At 43.6% G+C, this 14,282-nt stretch overlaps 1 protein-coding gene across 1 annotated transcript; it reads right to left on the bottom strand.

The window, feature by feature from the left end:
- Window positions 2,091-6,801, bottom strand: LOC8065029 (beta-galactosidase 9). Its single transcript, XM_002437142.2, has 12 exons — window positions 6,018-6,801; window positions 5,569-5,872; window positions 5,088-5,176; window positions 4,857-4,962; window positions 4,597-4,684; window positions 4,318-4,436; window positions 3,895-4,229; window positions 3,645-3,754; window positions 3,422-3,531; window positions 3,193-3,303; window positions 2,994-3,095; window positions 2,091-2,895 (listed from the first exon to the last, which is right to left on the bottom strand). The coding sequence occupies exons 1-12, from the start codon at window positions 6,404-6,406 to the stop codon at window positions 2,581-2,583; spliced, it is 2,178 nt and encodes a 725-aa protein (XP_002437187.1). The 5' UTR covers window positions 6,407-6,801; the 3' UTR covers window positions 2,091-2,580.

Raw genomic sequence — 14,282 nt, 5'->3', positions numbered from 1 at the left:
AAGATTTTTTTGTGTCACTACCCTCCATGTTTTTTTAGGACCTGTTTAGATTGGGGTTGAAAATTTTTTGGGTGTCACATCGGATGTGTCGGAAGGATGTCGGGAGGGGTTTTTAGAAACTAATAAAAAAACAAATTACATAGCTCGTCAGAAAACTGCAAGACAAATTTATTAAGCATAATTAATCTGTCATTAGCATATGTGGGTTACTGTAGCACTTAAGGCTAATCATGGAGTAACTAGACTTAAAAGATTCGTCTCGTGATTCTCAACTAAACTGTGTAATTAGTTTATTTTTTTATCTACATTTAATGTTCCATGCATGTGTCCAAAGATTCGATGGGATGGATGAAAAATTTTTTGGTGGAGAACTAAACAGGGCCTTAGACGTTGTAATAGTTTTGTTCTAAGTCAAACATGTCTTTAACTATAAACTATTAATTTTAAGTCACTACTTCCTCCCGGTACTCTTTGAGAGCATTGAGCCTACGCGTCATATTTACACCCCTTCTATATCCTCCATTCTTCTCACTTTTCTCCTCCTGGGGCTTGTTTACTTCCAAAATTTTTTGCAAAATAGAAATAGTAACACTTTCGTTTGTATTTGGTAAATATTGTCCAATTATGGATTAACTAGGATTAAAAGATTCGTCTCGTCAATTCTGACCAAACTGTACAATTAGTTTTAATTTTTATCTATACTTAATACTCCATGCATACGTCTAAAGATTCGATGTGATGGGGAATCTGAAAAATTTTGCAAAACTTTTCAGGAACTAAAGAAGGCCCTACATGAATACCCAGAAATTGGAGGACCATACTCACTTTAGGGTTTGTTTGGCACAGCTCAACTTCACTAATAAAGCTGTTTTTTTAGAAAATAGCTTCGTGGGTGACTTTCCAGATGAAGTTGAGCTGTTTTGGAAAAAATGTTTGGCAAAATAGCTTCACCAACTACTTCATGCATAATTGAGAGAGATAAATGAAAGAGAGAGTTGCAATAAGCTACTTTTTTCAGCTTCATCCTAACTTATGTCTTTGTGAGAGGAGAGAAAAAACAACTTCACTCATAAAGCTGTTTTGGAAATAAGTGTTTGGAAAAAAAAACAGCTCACAACAGCTCATGAAGCTGTTGTGAACTATACCAAACAGACCCTTAGTCCCGGCACTCCTTGAGGGCATTGAGGTCACGCATCCTTGAGGACAGTACTCACTCTAGTCTTGTTCTACTTGTACGTCAAATTTCTTTAGCCCTTTTAACAATTTTATAGAAAAATACCAAATAAGTGTGCTATCAAGAGATATTCCATGATGGATTTAATAAATCTAATTTGATATAGCAGATGTTCATGAATTTCTTTTATAAACACGGCTGCAAATAAAGTTAAATGAAATTTGACATTTTGACATAGAAATACTCCAGTATGCTAGTTTGTATTTTGACACGGAGGAATTCCTGACCTTGACGCAGACATCAACTACTGTCCTATACTGGTATATCAGCCACTCGATCAGCCAGGACTAAAAAGAAGGAGCACGAACAACGAACAAACAGCACGGCCACCACGGCACCACCCTTTTTTCTCTCGTGCGGTGCCAACCGCCAGAATTATTGACGTGGACAGGCCATCGGCACCGCATGCAAAATCGGTTGCGTTGCCTGACGAGACATTTGGTCGACCCATCACCGGCCACCACCACGTACATCCTAAATGGCAAGGTCGTTATGCAAATGCAAGTGCATGGATCATGGATGCAATGCAAAGCTGCAACATGCCCATGCATGGTGGTTGGGTGAAGATGATAGGAATTGGTCACCAACTCCTCAATCTAGCCAGAGCCAGCCAAATTGGAGTGCTACTGCTAAACGAACTTGTGTGCTAGCTAACTGCAGGCTTCTCCTGTCAGGAGACTGGACCAGTCAGTCCAGGCGCAACGGCAACGCGAGAGAGAGCTCAGTGACGACACTGGGAGTGAGCACCTGCGTTACCTAGGTTTCGCTTCAACTGTTTCATCATTTGTTTGCATAATTCAATACATGTGCCGGGATAAAGGAAGTTCATGGGGGGAAAAATGAAGTTGAAAGGAAATAAGGGACCCAGATGTGGGGAAAGAATCATTATTTCTCTTTGTGACATTAATTCACACAATAAGATATCATACATACATGGTAGGAATAAATAACCTCCTTTGCAGCTCATTGTTGCAAATTTCTACTAAGAAAATGAAGTCTATGTGGACAGACTGCAGAGCAAAATCATACTACTACCACCATTCAACAGCGACTTGTATACCGGCCGGCCGTGAGCTGCAGTTCCTGCAGCCGTGCCGGACGACGGCCAACTCCAAGAACAGATTGATCTCCAGACTCCAGTAGACAATACTAGTACTAATCTTTTTTGTACGTACGTATTGTGAGCACGAATTGTGTCCGTATGTACGCCGTATCTATAGATACCATATGAGCAAGAAAGAATTTGGTGTCATGTGTGTGTGCGTGTGCCCTCCTCTCCCTTCTCTAATTCTCTTCCCAGCAAGCAAATTAATTATTCACAACCTGATCTCCATTTCCAAAATCAATCATGTCGTCCTGGTGACGAGCTTGACGCCGGACAGGTCGCCGCCGAACTCCTCGAGCACCACCAGCAGGTTGCCGCTGGGGTTGAGCCAGGAGCGCGGGACATGGTAGTACCTCTGCGAGACGTCGCCGCAGCCGGTCTGGCACTTGGTCTCGCTGTACGTCCCCGCGTAGCTGCAGCCGCCGCAGCTGCCGCCGGTGGCCTTGTACGACCAGTACCGGCCGATGTGGTGGCCGTTCACCCACGCCTGGCCCTTCCCCATGCTGCTCATGTCCAGGGCCACCGGCGCGTTGCCGGACGGCGCGTTGAAGTAGGCCTGAAGACGATCACAGCCAGCCAGCCAGTCAGTCAGTCACATACACGCGTGTGGTTTCAGAAATGTAGAGATCATCATGCATGTAGTAGACCACTGACCTTGTGCCATGTCAAGGGTTGCTTCCCGGCGGCGCTGCCCCACTCGACGGACGAGCTCCCGGCGACGGAGTGCACGCCCAGCGACTCGCCGTGCAGGCCGATCTGCGTGCGCCGCGAGATCAGTCAGTCAGTCAGTCAGTGTGTGTGTGTGTGTCTGCAGACTTCAGAGTGACAGAGCAGATGAGCAGCAGGTACTTACCTGGTAGGTCCATTTCTGGTTGCTGAGGTCCCTCTTGCCCTCGTTGAGGCCGGACAGCGTCACCGGACCGAGCACGCCGACGTTCCACGCCTCGTAGTGGGTGCCCTGGTTCTGCAGGGTCACCAACCACAGGAGATTGTAATAAGTTTCAGGCTTACAAGGAGTCTGAAATTCTACAGAAAATGTAATCACGAATAAAGATTCTGAATTTCCGCTGCGGTGAGCTTACAGGGAGGCCGACTGCTGCGCTGAGGATGGAGATCTTGTTGCTGCCCTGCCACATCTTCACGTACCCGCTGTATGTCAGCTTCGGGCTGTCGTAGCCGCCATACGCGGCGCCTGCCATTGAACAACACCAAGAAATGTTTCCATCAGTAAATATGCAATGTTGGTATGGGATGCAGAGAGATGCAAGTTCTGAAAGAAGAACAAGGTTCAGACGGAGACGGTACCGTAGGACTGCCCGTTGACGAACACCTGCAGGGCGTGGCCGGCGGAGTAGATGGTCAGCTGCGGCCACTGTCCGGACTTCAAGAACTGCTCGTTCGAGTTGATGTTCACGCTGCATTGAGAAATTCAGAGGTCAGCACGCAGAGATCGACCATATAAAAACACTGCTGTGTCCAATTGTTCATCAGAGACAGAGAGAGAAGTGCGTGGAGGACGAGATGAAGTTTCAGAGGGATCGATGCCATGACTTACTAGGTGGTGTACCACAGGTAGTCGGACTTGTCCCACGTCATGCTGAGCTGCTCCACCAGGCCGTCCTTGGTGAAGGCGCGGTCGTCCAGCGAGTTGGTGGCCTCGCTGTACGACTGCCACGAGAAGCCGCCCGCGGGGGTCATCCTCGCCGGCGCCGACGGCGAGCTCACCGTCGCCGTGTTGAACACGGCCGTCCTGCAGTCCGGCAGCACGCTGATGGACCACGCCGGGAGGTCGTAGCGCCGCCCGTTGAACACCACCCGCGCCGCCGCGTTGGTGTGGTAGTTGGACAGGAACGCCGCGCACGCGCCGCTGCTCGACTTGTACACGTACGCCTGAAAGTGAAAAAACACAGCTCCACTCCATGAGCAACTCCTCTGAAAGTCCCGGTACATTTTTTTGTTTTGACAGAATTTGGCCGACCTTCTCGTAGTTCCCGATGGTCTGGATGGTGGGGTCGCCGGAGACCAGCGCCGGCTCGGCTTGCTTGATGGCCTTGTGCAGGTCCCTCAGGTGACCCCATTTCGGCTGCCTCAGCAGACCTGAACATGCCATGGTTTCAGAGTTTGAGTTACAGACAGACCATCTATCACACATTCAGAACAATCTACTGCAACTATTATTTCAGTACATTTTTCTCCCTCTTAGACTCTTAGTTAATAACTGTCATACTGAAACTGAAACCGCGCAATGTCGGCTCACCGTATTCGTCGATCGGCGCATCGTAATCGTAGCTGGTGGCGATGAACGGCCCGCCGGAGGTGCGGTCGAAGTTGGTGCCTCCATGGTACTGAAGAAACAAAGCGCATGCTAATTAAACATCATTATCCTCTGAGAAATCAAGCATCCTATCCTACGACGCGGCAGCTCATGTGAGAGTATGTGACTTGACTGACCCATGTGGCAGCTCAGATGGAGCCAGCCAGCCTCACTCACTCTGACTGTTGCTGTTAGTGACTCACCATGTAGTAGTTGACGAAGGAGCCGCCCTTCTGGATGAAGCGCGCCACGGCGAAGGCCATGTCCTCCACCGGCCGGTGTGGCACCGCGCCACCGAACGCCGTGAACCTGAACGCACGCATTTTGGTTTCATTCAACGCGATCTGGAATTCTGGACGCGCAAACCTTTTGCGTGATCGAAAAAAAACCCGGCGATCTGGATACTAGTAGAAAGAAATTGAGTAAGAATTTACCAGCCGGTCCAGGCCTCGGTCCACATTGTAGGCTTGCTGTTGGAGTTGGGGCTGAAGTAATCGCAGTAGAAGCCATTGCAGGTGTTGATCTGAAGCCATGATTTCAGCATTTCGCAAGAAGAGGATTAACGTAGGGTAATCCAAAGATAATAGTAAGGTAACTAAAGAATCTACCAAATAGTAAAACTCAAAGATAACTGAAGTAGCAGCAGTATGAAATGGGACAGGCATAAGCATAATTGTTTGTCCGCAGCAAGCAAAGCCAAGCAAAGGTGCCAGCTGGAAAAAAAAAGGAGGGACCGCGCGCGGCAGCGATTGATGTCCTAACGACTAACGACGAGAGTGAGAGAGAAAACGATCGAGGTGGCTGATTAGCGCGTCTTAATAACCACGAACGCGACGGATTAATTGGCCGACATATCAACCGAATTAACCACTGCGGGAGTAGCAAAGTGTTTTTTTTTTAAGAAGAAGAACTTACCACGGGGTCCGGTGCGTCGTCCTGCTTGCACATGACCCAGGGCACGCCGGCGCCGGTGGCGACGGCCATCTTGGCCGCCCAGTTGGCGTAGGGCTTGGCGCCGCCGCCCATGACGGACTCCATGGGCCCGTACTCGTTCTCCACCTGCGCGAGGATGATGGGCCCGCCCTGCCACTCGAAGAGCCCCTCCGCCTTCATCATCGACACGATCTTCTCCACGAACGCCTGCATCGCCGCCTTGAACGGCGCGTTGTCGGTGCGGAAGCTGACGCCGGGGACGTACTTGAGCCACACGGGGAAGCCGCTGCAGGAACCACCATGATCCCATCCCAATTAAGCAACAAGACGTGAGGAGGAAGACGAAGCAGGAACCATGTATGGCATGGCAGAAGAATGCAGGAGAGGAGAGGAGAGGGATCGTGAGGAAGACGAAGGCAGGGGGCAACAACCCGAAGTTCCACTCGGCGCAGACGTAGGGCCCGATGCGGAGGTGCACGAAGAGGCCGGCCTGCTTGGCGAGCTTGACGAAGCGGACGAGGTCGTAGCGGTCGCCGAAGTAGTACTGGCCCTGCTGGGGTTCGTGCCCGTTCCAGAAGACGTAGGTCTGGACCACGTCGAGGCCGCCGTCCTTGGCCTTCTGGAGAAGGTCCGGCCACATCTCCGGCGTGCTGCGTGGGTAGTGGATGGAGCCGGAGATGAGGATCCGGCGCTGCCCGTTGATCACCACCGCCCTGTGGTCGTACGACACCGCCGCATTGGCTGGGGACGGGGCGACGATGATGGCCAACGCCGCCGCCGCCGCCAGCAGGGCCAGGAAGAGCACGCCGCCGGACATCATGGTGCGGTGGCAGCTCTGGGCCTTTGGCGGCCTACTGGCTCTCCCTCCCTGTTCTTCTTGCAGAGAGGCAATGGCAGTGGACGCCTGGACAGGAGAAGGGAGTGGGAGAGGATGGGAAAGGGTGGTGCTGGTGAGCTTGCTTATATCTGAGCTCTGCTGCTGGGTGATATCGAGTGGGAATGCGTTCCTGGTTTCCGATTCTTTAATTTTACCTGCTGCGCCGCGCGCGCTTTTGATCTTTTACCAGCCCTATAGCTTTTGGATCAGGTAGCGCTTGCTGTTTTTACACTTGGACAAGTGTGCAAGCAAGAACCAAGAAGCTTAGCCAAGAGGTGGGAGAAGAGTGGTGGAGTGGTGAAGGGAGGATTGGAAAGCCGGAGCAGAGCAGGTAGAAGAAGGAAGGCCTCTGCAGTGATGGAGGGCGGCTATTTAGTTGGGTTGGCGCCCAATCCCAACAGGGGAGGAAAAGGACAGAGGTTGGGTCCACCTTCCAGTCCCTCTAATTCTTTTTCTCTCTTTTTTTTCCTTTTGATTGAGGTCTTGTTCAGTTGCTAAAAAGCAAACTTTTTGAATATTGTAGTACTTTCGTTTGTTTATGGTAAATACTGTCCAACTATAGACTACTAGGCTCAAAAGATTAGTCTCACAAATTACAGTGTAATTAGTTATTATTTTTATCTATATTTAATACTCCATGCATGTACCACAAGATTCGATGCGATAGGGAATCTTGAATGTTTTTTTTTTATTTTTGGATGAAATAAACAAGGCCCGAAGCGAGTGACTGTGGCTAGGCATTTTTCCCCCTTTCTTGTACAATGTCATGACATCCCAACCTGTTTTTTTTTTCTTTTCCTGCCATGGAAGGGCCATCACATCACAGGTAGTACATTATGCATGCCCGGATGGGCATTGTTCATGAACGTTTTGTGAATTTCAGTTGCCGGTTGAAGTGGAACAAAGCGTGGCATTAAGCAAGGCATCAATTCAAAGATTATGAGCGACGGCAGAGCCTGAATAGAAAAGATTATATATATATATATATATATATATATATATATATATATATGGGAACATATCTAGTGCAAACCACAACCTCCGTGAAAACCTGTGCAATAGTAAAAAAATTGTCTAAATTCATCAAAAAAATCACACATGTAGATGATTTGATGATACACAACATTGTAAAATATCTTGTCTAAACTCAACTTTGTTTGTGAGATATAAAAATAACAACTTTGTTTCTTTCTCTTTTCCTTTCTTTTCCTATCTCTTTTTTCTTTCCGTGCTTCATTTTTTTCCTTTTGTTTTATTTGATTTTTTATTATTCTTTTTATTTTGTATACTTCTTTTATTTCCTTTTATTTCTTTCATTTCCTTTTCTTATTATTTTTTATTTCCTTTTGTTAATTTATTTTAATTTATTTATTTTGTTTCATGTGATTTTTTTTATTTTTCTTTCTAACTTTTATATCTTTATTTATCTTATTTTATTTTTGCTCGTACTTTAATTATTTATTTGTATTTGTATTTTTTGTTTATTTTTTATCTTACATTATTCCCTTCATTTTTTATATATCTTTTTTGATTTTACTATAATTAATTAATTGTTTGTCTTATTTTATTTTTTATATTTTATTATTTTTCCTTTTCTTTCTTTACCCTTTTTATCTTTGTCTTTATGTATTTTATAGTTATTTTTATTTTATATTTTATATTACTTAATTATTTATTTATTAAATGTTTATTTTTAAATTTTTGTATTTTATGAGATGCTATGTTCATATACTATCATGATGATGTTTTATGATGTTTTTTGCGATGTTCGTGTAATATACAGATGATGTTTTATGATGTATTTAGTGATGTTCGCGTAATATATATACAATGTTCTCTAATTTATTTAGCGATGTTACAACATTACTAACTGACAATGGAGAACTCACAATTATTGACTCATCAATGATAGTATTGCATCACCCACTTTCTTCACCCAAACACGTTGAACCATTTCACACAATTCCAATTCGTTTCAGGAGGTCTCTATAAGTTTCAGCAATCGGCACTTAACACACAGCCAAGCTATGGAAACAACACGCAAAGCAAATGTTATAGACCTTCTCGACAGTGGAGATGGTAGCGTCTGCCTGTAGCAGCGTGACGGTGAGCAAGCGGGTGCCCGGGCCAAACTCGAGCACGACGTCTCCGGCGCGGCGGGCGTTGGCGAGACGCAGTGAGTCACCGGGGTGGGCCAGGGCAGGCGGCGGCCAAGAAAAAATAAAAAAGTACATATTGATAATACATATGGCGATATGATTTTTTTAGAAATTGTGCTTTTTTATTTGCAGGTGGATCAGAATAGTATGTTAGTCTATATATTTGACTCGGTATAATTTTTTATATTATTGTGCATTGAAATTTTATTCCCGTAGCAACGCACGGGTATATGCTAGTAAACTAAAAAACACTGAATTTTCAGTGCCTGGGGCTGAGGTACTTGCCTGGAGCAGGCGCTGCCTGGAGTTTGACAAGCAAACAGTTTTGGAGTGTGGACGCGGTAGTGATATGCAGTTGTGCACTACTGAGCCCGCCGCTCACGAACAACAAAAGCTGTGCCTCTTAAAGGTGTAACAAATCTTAGCTAATGTCATGACCTTTCTGCAAATGCGAGTTGGGTGGTGACACTGAGCTTTCCACGAACAAGGAAAGGTGGACTACCTGCCCAACGGATCGATTTAATTTCACGCAGACAATCGTTGCGGAATGCCAAAATCCCCTGACGAAAGAGATCCAGTTCACAACAAAATTGTCCGTGTTGACACGAATCCTTATTCCTTAGTCCTAGGCCCTTGCAAAATGTTGTGTTGAATTAGAGTATGTACTAGCATGAATTCGAGATGACACTTTGCTGCTCTGCTGCCACGCAATGTTTTTCGTCCCTGCAGGGACCTGGGCCTGCACACATGACACTGCCGCTAAATCATTAACCGATACACCATTTGATTCCATGAATTTCTTAATGAATCACACTTAGCTGATAGGTGTAAGCTAGGCAACAAAACTGCGAGTTATACTAATCTTTCTTCAAAAAGTTGCATGTACTAGCTGGACCAGTGTCCTCTGTATAGATATCTTAAATAACTAGCAGAATGGCCTATCCAAAAAAAATTAAAATGATAAAAACTCTAATGCCTCTAGTGCACATTATTGCTAAAAACACCATGACATCTGTTTCTATAAGGGAACTATTTGCAGTCTTTTATTTTCACCGTGAGATTCATACAGCCTTGGACAGTGAATTGCATGTGTCATACAGATATTATTGTTTTACATTCGTTGTCATTATATACAACCCCTATCATAACTCATCTTGGAACCCAGGAAATTTCCCATGTTACTGCGGTTTTCTAGAACTGATTCTTATAAAATTCCCGCGTTCCAAACAAGCCCTCAAAATTGTTATTTTCTTGTAAGGTTGTTGCATGCAAGGTGCTGACATAAGAGCAAGGGCAACAGATATCTCGATATCAGAAAGGATGGATGTTCCTAGCTTCCAAGGTTGTAAGTTTGTGGGGGGCGGTGATAAACGGGTACCACCAACAGATTAGTGGTGGTTAAGATTGTTCTTTCGGCCTTTCGTTGCATGCATTACTTCAGTGATGAATGATGATGATGAGCTAGGCCGCGGCGGTGGCGCTACTGATTGTCCTGGAAGGCGGAAGCGATGATCCCTTAACCTTTTATTTCTCATCATCAGTGACAGTGAGAGACTGACACAAAAAGCTTGGATTTTTTTTTTAATATATCGCCACCTGGACAAGATCTCTCACCGACCAAAAGCTTTCCATAGATCTTTACTAGAGCAACACTGCACCAACAACAACAACAGAGGTTACGGAAAGGAAGCGGCTCATCATGCAATTATATTAGTACGTAGTAGATGCCATAAATCGCATTGCAGCAGGACATGGCATTCGGTTAACGGAACACTCAACGTACCACCTTACCAGTACTGCATTGCATTAGCTATTACCTCATCAGCATGCAACAACCTAGCTACTAACAGGGAAATTAATTGGGAAAGCAGAGTAACGTGGATGCTTGGCTTGCAATATAGCAGGCATCAATTGTACTCCGTAGGTCGAAAGTATGGTACACGTACGATTCAACAGAATTTCTTCGTCAGAAAAGAAAAACACTGTGACAGACTGACAGTGATCACTTTTCAAAGGGGGTACACAAGCAGACGTACACGTGTACGCATTTGATAAATACAGTACAGTGAAGTCAACAACTAAACACTCGTGCACATTATGAATTCTTTGTCGAGTTGCACCTTGTTCGCTTAAACTTATCAGCCGAATTTACCAGCCATTCAGTTTTTTCTCTCACAACAAATTAACCACTAGTACTTTTTGTCATGGTTTATCAGCCAAACGAACAAAAAAAATTCACATGTATTTCTTCACTCTCGCTTATGTGCAGGCTCCACCAGATCTCAAATATGGAAACAAAAGTCAGCTGCAGTGCACATAGGAGCCAGAGCGGGCGAAGGCAGCTTTTCTAGCTTCTCACCGGCTTCTAATCCCACCATTTCGAACTTGCCATTATCTATGGGTTGGAAAGGCATTGAAAAAGAAATACAAGTACGGGGCGGTGGATCATGAAACAACTGACAATTTTGTTTAGTTATATATGCCTGAAAAACGAAAGAATGACCATCGATTGAGATGTGTCCATGCATTCATGCATCACCCTCAAAATTTTGAAGTAGACCATCATGTTGCTGCGGCTGTTATCCAAAGTTTGCAGGTTTCTTAATACATTTTTTATTAAAAATATGAAAAAGGACATCCATCTCTGTTAATTAATAATGATTAATAGAGGCAGACATTTACCTGAATGCTGTCTGATGATATACAGAGGCTGCTCTATTAATTAGGGGGGCATGTCTCCTAATTTGTTTTGTGGTAGTGACTGTGACTAGTTTAAGATTGGATCTACTATCATCCATTTATAATAAGTAGTTTAATTACAACATGAGAAATGCTTAAAACACAAGGATGAGATCTAGGATGGAATATGAATGACGCATGTGTAAAAATAGTTGTATCAAAAGAATGAAAAATACCTATGTATCAAGATTGGATCAGTTGTTGACTTTTGTGGATATAGAAGAACGTTATCTTAAAAATAAGAAATATTCAAGTGACCGGCAGCACATGGCAAATCAAGATTGGATCAAATATCGCATTTGCCCGAAAGGTACGGAGATAAACATTATTCTCTCCAAGAACGCGAAATGCTCAAGAGATGTACAGTTCCATGCCGTATCAAGACTCTTGGAATTAAGCAAAACCATGCGCATGAGCCATGAGGCATGGGCCTTCTTCTTCTTCTTCTTCTTCTTCTTCTTCTTCTTCTTCTTCTTCTTCTTCTTCTTCTTCTTCTTCTTCTTCTTCTTTTCTTTGTTTTTTTTTTTTTGCCCCATGCATGTTTGAAGGGTCAGCACAGTTCTTTCATGTGCAACTAGTTCCATGTGGGGTCCCGCGTTCTAGGCCCCGCCATGCCCAAAGACAGAGAATGCCAGCACAACAATTGATCTGAATGAATACATGGATCTGGGTCGCATGCCCGCATGCGCACCTGAATGAATACATGGATCTAGTGGGCAATTTGGCACTGTAGTTAGATCTAATCCATAGCGTCATTTCCACAAGAGCTTTGCTAGCTCATGCATGCATGTTTATCTGATGATGTGACCTTTTTTAACAGTTAATGTGCCTTTCATGATCTAGCAAATCAGGCTCAAGATACGAATGGATGGCATTGTTCTGAAACGAGTACCACTCGAGATATATACTACTGCATAAAGGATTGTGGTAGAGATGAGAAGGAGGCTGAAATTAGGCTTAAGATATGAACGAGATGATGAACAGGCAGCTACGCTGCGCACTGTAGACAAGCATCCATCAAACAGTTAGTGCAGTTGGGTAGTTGATTGGATAAGCTAAAGATCGTGAGAGACACATCAACTTGCTGTTTGGATTGACGACAAGTGAGGCGACAGATCCTGTTGTACAGCATAAGGTCATGTGTTAGGCAACCAAAAGTCTATATGTTTCTTGCTTGAGCAAGAAGCATCGATTCATTCCCATGTCACTCATCAGCCTGCACCCTTCCGACTTAAGGCCTTGTTTAGTTCCCAAAATTTTTCAAGATTCCCCGTCACATCGAATCTTGCGTCACATGCATGAAGCATTAAATATAGACGAAAACAAAAACTAATTACGCAGTTTACCTGTAAATCGCGAGACGAATCTTTTGATCCTAGTTAGTCTATGATTAGATAATATTTGCCACAAACAAACAAAAGTGCTACAGTAGCGAAATCCAAAATTTTTCTCAAACTAAACAAGGCCTAAGCCTATTCTATCACCAATCATATACAGAAGAAATCCGTTTTTTTTTTCTCTAGAAACTGCCAAGAATGGAACATTTTCACTCTCACTATAGACTAAAGTTGTAACTTCTAGAATCCAGGGCTTATCAGACCACAATCAAACCTTATAAAGCATTTATTTGCCATGTAAAATTTGAAAAAAAAATTGTGCATGGGCATATAATCAGAAATTGTAACAGTGGAATAAATTGCATGGACTGGGAGCTTCTGTTTCTTGGTGGCATAACAAAGAGAATATATAAGAGTGCTGAAAGGTGAAAGCAACCCCTCAACAACACTGCACCAACTCTTAACCTGGCTCTTTTTTCTTTATTTATTACTTATGTGGAAGCATCTTGTCTTGTACTGTACTCCCTCCATCCCAAATTGTAAGTCGTTTGACTTTTTTTACCCCAAATTTGACCACTCGTCTTATTCAAAAAATTTATATAAATATAGTCAAATTTAAGTCATTCTTGAAGAACTTTTATTAATAAACCAATACACAACAAAAAAAGTGATATTTTGTATAAAACTTTGAATAAGACGAGTGGTCAAACTTGATATTAAAAAAGTCAAACGACTTACAATTTGGGATGGATTGAGTACCTACCAAATACACTAACTAACCTCGATCACCGTGGTCGAGTCTTGACAACAACTTCTATCAATCATATATCGTATTATCATCATTTTGACAGTATGTCTTTTGCCATCCTAATGAGTCAGCCAATCATAGATCTTTAGTAACTGGGAAATAACTCACATTTGACCTCCAAGTACATCAGAACATAAATCCTTCAAAAAAAAATCAACCAAATGACTGTCCAAGTTTACCTATATATCTGAAAAATAGAACTTGTAAGGCTGGTATTCATTGTCACACGGAATTTCAGATTCTCCATTTTATCCTATGTTACACTGTTTCCGTACTTTATCCCTGCAAGATGCCAAATACTCAGAACTCAGAAAGTGACGGTGAAAAGCAGTAACCAATATATATATATATATATATATATAATAATGTCTCCATCCATTTTTGATGAAGTAGTGTTGTATATACTTTCCACTGATAAAACCTGCAGCGAATGAGCATCCTTACAACCGCAGTGACCCAATCCAACTCTGATCCGTTTATCGTCTCTGAATCTTAAGGATAGGAATGAAGTGTTTAGTTCAGAACTATTCTTCATCACTCGTACCTATATACAGTATCATATAAAAAGTGCAGACGAATATCACAGATCACACATATCTAACTTAAACTATATAACATTGCATGCTGTCATGCTGTGTGGCAAAACAAAGTCTGCATACACTCAAAAAAAGATCAGTGATCTAATCACTAGCTTATGATCTGGCTTTATCAGACTGCTCTGACGACAAATTTCAACGCGTAAGACGCCTCTTATCTTATCCCATTCCACATGTTCT

Source organism: Sorghum bicolor, chromosome 10 (assembly GCF_000003195.3).
Source record: "Sorghum bicolor cultivar BTx623 chromosome 10, Sorghum_bicolor_NCBIv3, whole genome shotgun sequence".
NCBI lineage: Eukaryota > Viridiplantae > Streptophyta > Magnoliopsida > Poales > Poaceae > Sorghum > Sorghum bicolor.
This window is presented reverse-complemented; position numbering and strand designations above follow the sequence as displayed.